We start from the raw sequence: 7,072 nt of genomic DNA, 5'->3' as shown, positions 1-7,072 counted from the left end.
GTCAATTGGGAAACATGTAAAAAATTGTATTATTTTTTATTGAACCATTTTCATTTACTATCTTGAATATTTTAGTAGCTTTAAAAAAAAATTATCTTAATAAATAATGTTTGATTACTCTTATAACATGTAAAAAGTTAAAATTAAATTTGAATCCACATAGAATTACATATACCCACAACCTGCCTGCATTAGTTTAAAAAAAACTCACTTCAACCCGCCCCGCCCCACATAGCCTTAAACCCACCCCATCCCGCATCCGCCCACCCCACATAGCCTTAAACCCACCCAGTCCCGCATCTGCCCCGCCCCATTGTCATCCCTCCCTAAAATATTCCACCTTATTCCATGAACTAAACGGAAAAACTAAAGACAAAAGTCTCATCTCTAACCAAACTGCTTAAATAAAGCAAAGAAAATATAAAAGCAACAAACTAAACTGCCCCAAGAATGGAAATAATCTTAATCAGACTCGAATGCCGGTACTAGACACGGACGGACATTGGGTGAATGACCAAGCGGAGAAGAAAGAAAAAAAACATAGTTGAACCATTTGTAAAGGAGGGAAATATGTCTTCATTTTCAAGAACACAGGTTTTCACCAACACATGTACACATTTTCCTCCTCTCTGAAAAGGGAACTTCTTAACGTCGAAAAAAGGGAGTTCTAATACCAAATGGATACATAAAAGAACACAGAAAAGAGAAACAGCAGAATTCTAGGAAGATGTTATTAAGCTCAATTTGAGCTCAACACAAAATGTTGTTAGCTCAATGTAAGTCATGCAAAGTTAACTTGTCTCGTTCCTTCCCTCTCCATGCTTTCATAGGACATATTTCGTTCACTCGTCAGATGATTTATTTGTTGACTCACTGCTCATCTCCCAGAAGCACTGACAAATGTCTGTCATGATCTTCATCACGGAAAAATTAGGATCAAGTTCTTTGTATTCTTTCAGACATTTATCGTCCATTAACTTCACCACTGCATCAAGAGTAGGCATGTGGAAATCTGATCTTCCAAGAACCGAGCCATAGTTCAAGATAATTTTCACCTCTCCAGATTGTGAGGAAGCTATCTCCAGGGCGGAAGAAGGTTTAACCGTGTTTGTTTCAGGCTTGCCATTAGCTACTCCTGGACTAGGTGGATTTCCATCATTTGTATCTGCTTCAACTACAGTGGCCGATGCGTTACCATCATCTTGTCTACCTTTTGAACCGCTTGCAACTGAAGACTTCCCTTTACTTGATGAACCTGCAAATGCAGATCACATGCTCTCAAAAAAGAAAAAGACACACCACGTAGGCCTTGTACTGAAGTTAAAACTCAAACAAAAACTACTACTAATAGTGATCAAGCATACGGCATTCATAATGTCCTTGGGGGCACATCTAGGGGAGACCAAATCAACACATGAAAACATGACCTGCCCAAGTTTGTTAGCTCAACCCATTTAAAAATTGGGTTGATATGTAGGCCAAATTGACTCATGAGGAACCTTGTCAAAATATTTTCAAGAAAATAATTTTTTTATTTGATGTTATATATAACCATAGTAAAGAAAAAAAATAGTATTTACGTGCTTAGAAAATTATAATAGAGCAAAGAATTTAAAACTTTGTTAGAATTAGGCTTGGGTTATGACCCACTTCTTAGCTCATTTTAGCCCAAGTAACTGTGACCCACCAGAAAAGTTTAGCATGGCCTGTGTGCGAGGATGCAACAAATGCCCAGTGTAATCCCACAAGTAGGGTCTAGGGAGGGTACGCTACTGAGATGTATCCTTGCACAAGGATGACATGCACAAAAAGATACCGCCTTCATAATCACAAATAGCGACTTTTCACGTTTCTTTAACATTCCTGAATAGCTTGGAATACTTCCTGTACAGTTGGTGACAAGGACACATGGATATGGATAACCCAACCAATTCTTGAAGTTGGATAGGCAAATAGGAAATTTGATATTCAGTGGAAGAATTGGGGAATTTTGGAAGCACTCAAGGCCTAGAAGTGATCCTGAAATACTGTTTCGATAAAGTCAATTTTGACTTTAAGGACATCATATAGTATGAAGCTGGTGCCTTGAAAACAAAGTTTGCAGAGCAAAGCAATCTTGTTCTAGAAGAAGGTATTGTTCCATCTTCACCAACCGCAAGAGAACACATAAAACTAAAAGAGTACCTCCTTCCAACACTTAATTTACCATCACAAGATTGAATCATAAGAATAAAAATGAGATAAGTCTCTACCTGGGCGGATGATGGCAACAGGAACCTCAAGACGTGGCAGGTCATCAGTGATTGGCTCATCCTTAGGTTTGATAAAAGTGTGATTAGCAATAGCATCCTTCGTAGGTGACACTGGGATGACAGAACCAGAGGTAGATCCAGCTCTCCTGGGAACCGGAAGGCTCTTGTCCACGTCAGAAGGCTGAGATGAAGGCAATCCTTCCTGTGGTACTAATGAGTCGGAAAACATGGGCTGCTTTCCTTTGTTTCTATCAAGTGATGGGCGTGATCCAGGCTGTGATTCATTGCCCATGGACTGAGGGGAATCAAAAACACTAGGTGACTGGTTTTGCAATTGAGATTCAAGAGACTCATTTGGTTGACTTGATTGATTTTTTAAGCGCTGCCTTTTCAGAGGTGGTTCAGGCTCATCTTGCACCAGAGCCTCTTGCTGAAGGAAACAGGAAAATGCAAGGAAGTAAAGGTGAGTAAAGAGACTTAAGAAAAATGTCATATCATACAGTAGCCACTAAGCAAGAACAAGATTAGTCCAATACTTCGGTATCCTCAGTTGACTTTTTACTTTCTGCATCCTGAAAGCAAAGAAAACATGTCAGCAAATTAGCTCAAATGAAAGATACAGCAGACAACTGAAAACAAAGTACTCCCTCTGTTCCATTTTATGTCACTCTTTCCTGTTTAGTGTGTTACAAAAAGAATGACATACTTCTATATTTGGCAACAGTTTAACTACAAACTTCTCATTTTTAACCTTAATTGCATGATTTAATAGCCACAGAAATGTCATGCCATGTTTAAGACGGCATATTCCAAAAGTCCTCCTTCCTTTCTTAAACTCCATGCCTAATAAAACGCCCCACAAAAACGAAGAAGAGGGAGTACTCACTAAAAGGGAAGAGAAACAGAAGTGTACTAAATGAAGGAAGCTAGCACCTTTGCTTCATCATCATCAAATATTGCATCGGCAAGGACCCTGTAGTTCTCCGCTTCTATAAGGTCCCAATTTTTGTTATACAATCTTAAAAGATTCTTCAACACTGGCTTCACCTTCTCTCCAGAAATCCCGAGAGCTTTCATAGAACGAAAGGCACGATCGACCCTAGGGTTTGGAGGCATTGCTAATCCAAACTGATTTAAGATAGCAGCTTTCAAATTAGTCACGGAGCCTGCATTGACATCATCTGCTTGAGAAAGGCACAGGAATACAAAATGCAAGATAGCCAACAAAATTACACAGCCGTAACACCAAAGACACATAAATGAGGCCATGAATACCCATATATAATAGCTAATCCAAACAGTCGTACAATGATTGTGATAGAAAATAAATTACTTCCAAGGTAAGTCTGTAGGAAAGTCACAGAAAGCTGATGGGGATGTTTCCTCCATCAGCTGGCTTTTGAAAATTCAACACTAGGACCACAAGAGTATTTAAAGGCTGAATTAGTCCAAGACATCTACAGCTTTATGCCACTCCTGTAGAAGGTATAGTATCAAACATGAAAGAAAGTCCTTCAAGAGAGAAAACTGAACAATATTTATAAATTTATAAGGAAAATTTCAAACATGATAGGTTATGTTTACATCATCCAGTGCACTAGTAAGATTGCTTCCATATGGGTGACGAATCTTCAACAATAACAAGAGCAACAGCTATGCCTCAATCTCAAGCAAGTTGGGGTCGGTTAGATGAATCCTCATTGACCATGTCGCTCCATCTAAGCTCATCCCAGACAGACTTATACAAAATAAGAAGGAAAAAGAAGTACTAGGAACTTGCTAGAAGTTCCTATTGGCATATAAAGACGGCTGAAGATTCTAAGTCTATGAAATAATACTGCAAGCTTCTCTTACCTTCTAAAGAAAGTGGTTAGGAGCACAAGCAGACAAGAATAAAATCTTAACAAATCTACTATCTAGTTTCACTCTCTTCTAACAATGCTGAACCTAGTCTCAACTTTATTCATCCATGATCCAACGAGGAGTCTATACACGTCAAAGGACAGGTACTTTTAAAGAAGTTTTAGGTTGTAATCCAGTTATGGGCAAATATCTCTCTAGATATCTTTGCTCCTCCATTAGCTAAAAGTTCATTCTGGATTGTCAACTAACCTGAAATGCAAACAAGATGTTTACGTATAGATACACATGTTTGAATGTCATTGAAATACTCGAGTGCTCATATAGCTGTCATGTGGAACTTATGTTACATGTAATTGTTATTGCCATTTACGATTAAAAAAAACATGTCTGCCAAGGGCAGCAAGATCCCAAGAGTTCAGCCAAGCCAGATATGACACCAGGGCAATGCTACTGGAGAGTTTTATTTTGCATGTAGGACCTAACCATGCTTGATGATAGCATTCATTCAGCAAATGGTTCTTTTTTCAAACAGGAGATATTTCCCAGCAAGTCCGACCAAGGATTTAGGCAGCCTAATTAGGGATAGAAGATGAAAACATAGGAAAGTAACTAATAAGTAGATTTGATAGTGGACAATAAGTATGCATGCCTTAAGAAGAGTAAAGAGTTACAACCTCGGCACACACAAATTCTCAATTCATTGTAAAAGAGAGATACAAATTTATGATGAAACTACCAACTAACACCACCATATTATCACTAAATCATTATTAAAACATAAACATGCTAACATGCTCTGAATCTAACATATTACCGACATGGAAGAACATAAGAAAAACATAAAGGTCTTTCCGAGCATCTCTCACAGCTAAAACTAAAATTTCATCTACACGCAGCAAAAAGCAATTTCAAGGAATTTGACTTTTAAGGTTATTAGAACAATCAAATTGCCATAACTGAAAATACTGCACAACATTAAAGAAGAATCACCCAGTGGCAAAGTGATCTAAGAGCTAGAGTAACAACCTCGATTGCACGAATTCCCGCAGAGTCAGGGTGGATTCCTTCAATCTGTGTAAGTCTTGGCGAGCAAGGTTACCTTTACCTCTCTTGACAGGAGGCAGCAGGTAACCCGTGGGATTAGCCGTGGTGCACACAAGTTGGCTCCTACATCACCTTTATTTGACAAAAAGAAGGTACAATTAGAGGGAAACAAAAACATGGTAAATTATGCACAACAATTCTCCTAAAAATCCACAGCAGATAGACACACAATGCAGCCACAAAATCACTTTGACACCTCTGGGAAAATAAAATCCAAATTCCAAAGCTATTCTTATAATTGATAAACATGGCAAATTCACCTAAACTGTAAAACTGTAGGAGCATTGAAGAATAGCAAGTCATCGAAATTCATTTCTACCTAAATAAATGATAAAAGTATTATCAAAGGAGAATAAAAACATGGCAATTCATGCACAAGAATACTCCTAAAGCACCACAACAGATATCCATTTAGCCATAAAAATATTCACTTCTTCCGGAATAGTTTCTCACTACATTTGAAAATCAGTACATGGCCATTTAAATTCCAAAACCAACTTGAAGTTGTATATCAAATTTGGAAAACAATTTATAATCCGTTTTCCAATTCACTTTTCACTTTTGAATTTGTATTTAACTACATCTAAGCATGAAAATTCTTCGAAATATTCTTAGCAAAAAGTATAACCAAACACAACTCCATAAACTCCCAAGAAAGTGAAAAATATTAGGAATCTATGGCAAACGCCTACTAAAATTAAAAGCAACTCTCAATCTGCAAGTCAATAAAATTCACCCAAAACTGCAAGTGAATAAAATTCTACCAAACAGCAATCCAAAGGCAACAAACCCTAAAGAAAACAAATACCCACAATCCAAAAACAAGAAAAAAACATGTCGAGATGAAAATCGACATCACAGGATATGAAAAACTTCAGTTAATTTTTACACTTACTAATTAAAGAAAAATAAAACCACATACTCAAACAGAGTGGTGTGGATACAGTCTACAACACACACACTCTCAATTGGAACTTTTTTCAGTTACAAAATTAAACAAAACAGTGAGTACAGTAGCCAATCTTAGTAGCTCAGTTGTTCGACTACCTAAATTTTCACCTCAATCCTCTCCCATTTCCCATTTCCCATACCCCATTTTGAAGGGAAAAAAAAACTGAGCAGTTACAGGTTCAACATAACCCAATAACTTTGACTCAAACTATGAATAATTTATTCAGAAAACATAAACAAAACATTTTTTTTTCAAAAAAATTGGGGCAAATGAGATACGAAATTACAAGATGAGAGATGAGTAATCGAACCGTCACTCACAAAATGAAAGTTCAGATATTCAGTCAACCAAATGCGCTAGTGAGATTTTCCACATAAACCAAAAATTTACATGATTTAAAACATATAAACTAAACTTTTCGATACTGATTCTGTATCTGAATTTGCTGATACTGAATAATGTATACAAAATTTGAGAAAGAGTTTTTTGTTACCATGGAAAATGAGCTTAGATTCCAAAAACAGCAATGGCGGAGAGAGAGATTAGATTTGCAGAGAGAATGTGAAAGGCAGGGCGGAGAATTTCATTATATGGAAAAGGAGAAAGAGCACACGAGAGAAATATTTCTTCTTGAGAATTTGACGCGTGGACTAGGGTCTAGAGAGTGTAGAGTATTCTCGAGAGCATAGATTATAAGCAAATTTCATTATTTTCTTCGTTTTAGTTTATGTGAAGTTTTATTGATACCAACTAATAATTTCATGTTAGATAATTATTAGATATACTGAAATAGAGAGAAAGGCGAGCGAGCACAAAAGAGAGATGAGCGAAATTTGTCTATATATCTCATGAATATATGTGAATCAGACTTGATATATGTATATCTATGTATTTCGTGTGA

The 7,072-nt window shown here is 37.0% G+C and overlaps 1 protein-coding gene across 1 annotated transcript; it reads right to left on the bottom strand.

Moving 5' to 3' along the window:
• Positions 1–529: 529 nt before the first annotated feature.
• On the bottom strand, positions 530–6,815 carry LOC125874843 (probable inactive histone-lysine N-methyltransferase SUVR2). Its single transcript, XM_049555874.1, has 6 exons — positions 6,665–6,815; positions 5,142–5,291; positions 3,186–3,418; positions 2,789–2,824; positions 2,253–2,682; positions 530–1,255 (listed from the first exon to the last, which is right to left on the bottom strand). The coding sequence occupies exons 3-6, from the start codon at positions 3,366–3,368 to the stop codon at positions 843–845; spliced, it is 1,062 nt and encodes a 353-aa protein (XP_049411831.1). The 5' UTR covers positions 3,369–3,418; positions 5,142–5,291; positions 6,665–6,815; the 3' UTR covers positions 530–842.
• Positions 6,816–7,072: the final 257 nt, after the last annotated feature.

This window comes from Solanum stenotomum, chromosome 8, assembly GCF_019186545.1.
Source record: "Solanum stenotomum isolate F172 chromosome 8, ASM1918654v1, whole genome shotgun sequence".
Taxonomy (NCBI): Eukaryota; Viridiplantae; Streptophyta; class Magnoliopsida; order Solanales; family Solanaceae; genus Solanum; species Solanum stenotomum.
This window is presented reverse-complemented; position numbering and strand designations above follow the sequence as displayed.

Coding starts and splice junctions, on each gene's coding strand:
- LOC125874843 (XM_049555874.1), bottom strand. CDS start 3,368: ATGCCTCCAAACCCTAGGGTCGATCGTGCCTTTCGTTCTATGAAAGCT. Junction 2,825..3,185: donor TTGATGATGATGAAGCAAAG/GTGCTAGCTTCC, acceptor CTTTGCTTTCAG/GATGCAGAAAGTAAAAAGTC. Junction 1,256..2,252: donor TGTTGCCATCATCCGCCCAG/GTAGAGACTTAT, acceptor CTGCATTTGCAG/GTTCATCAAGTAAAGGGAAG.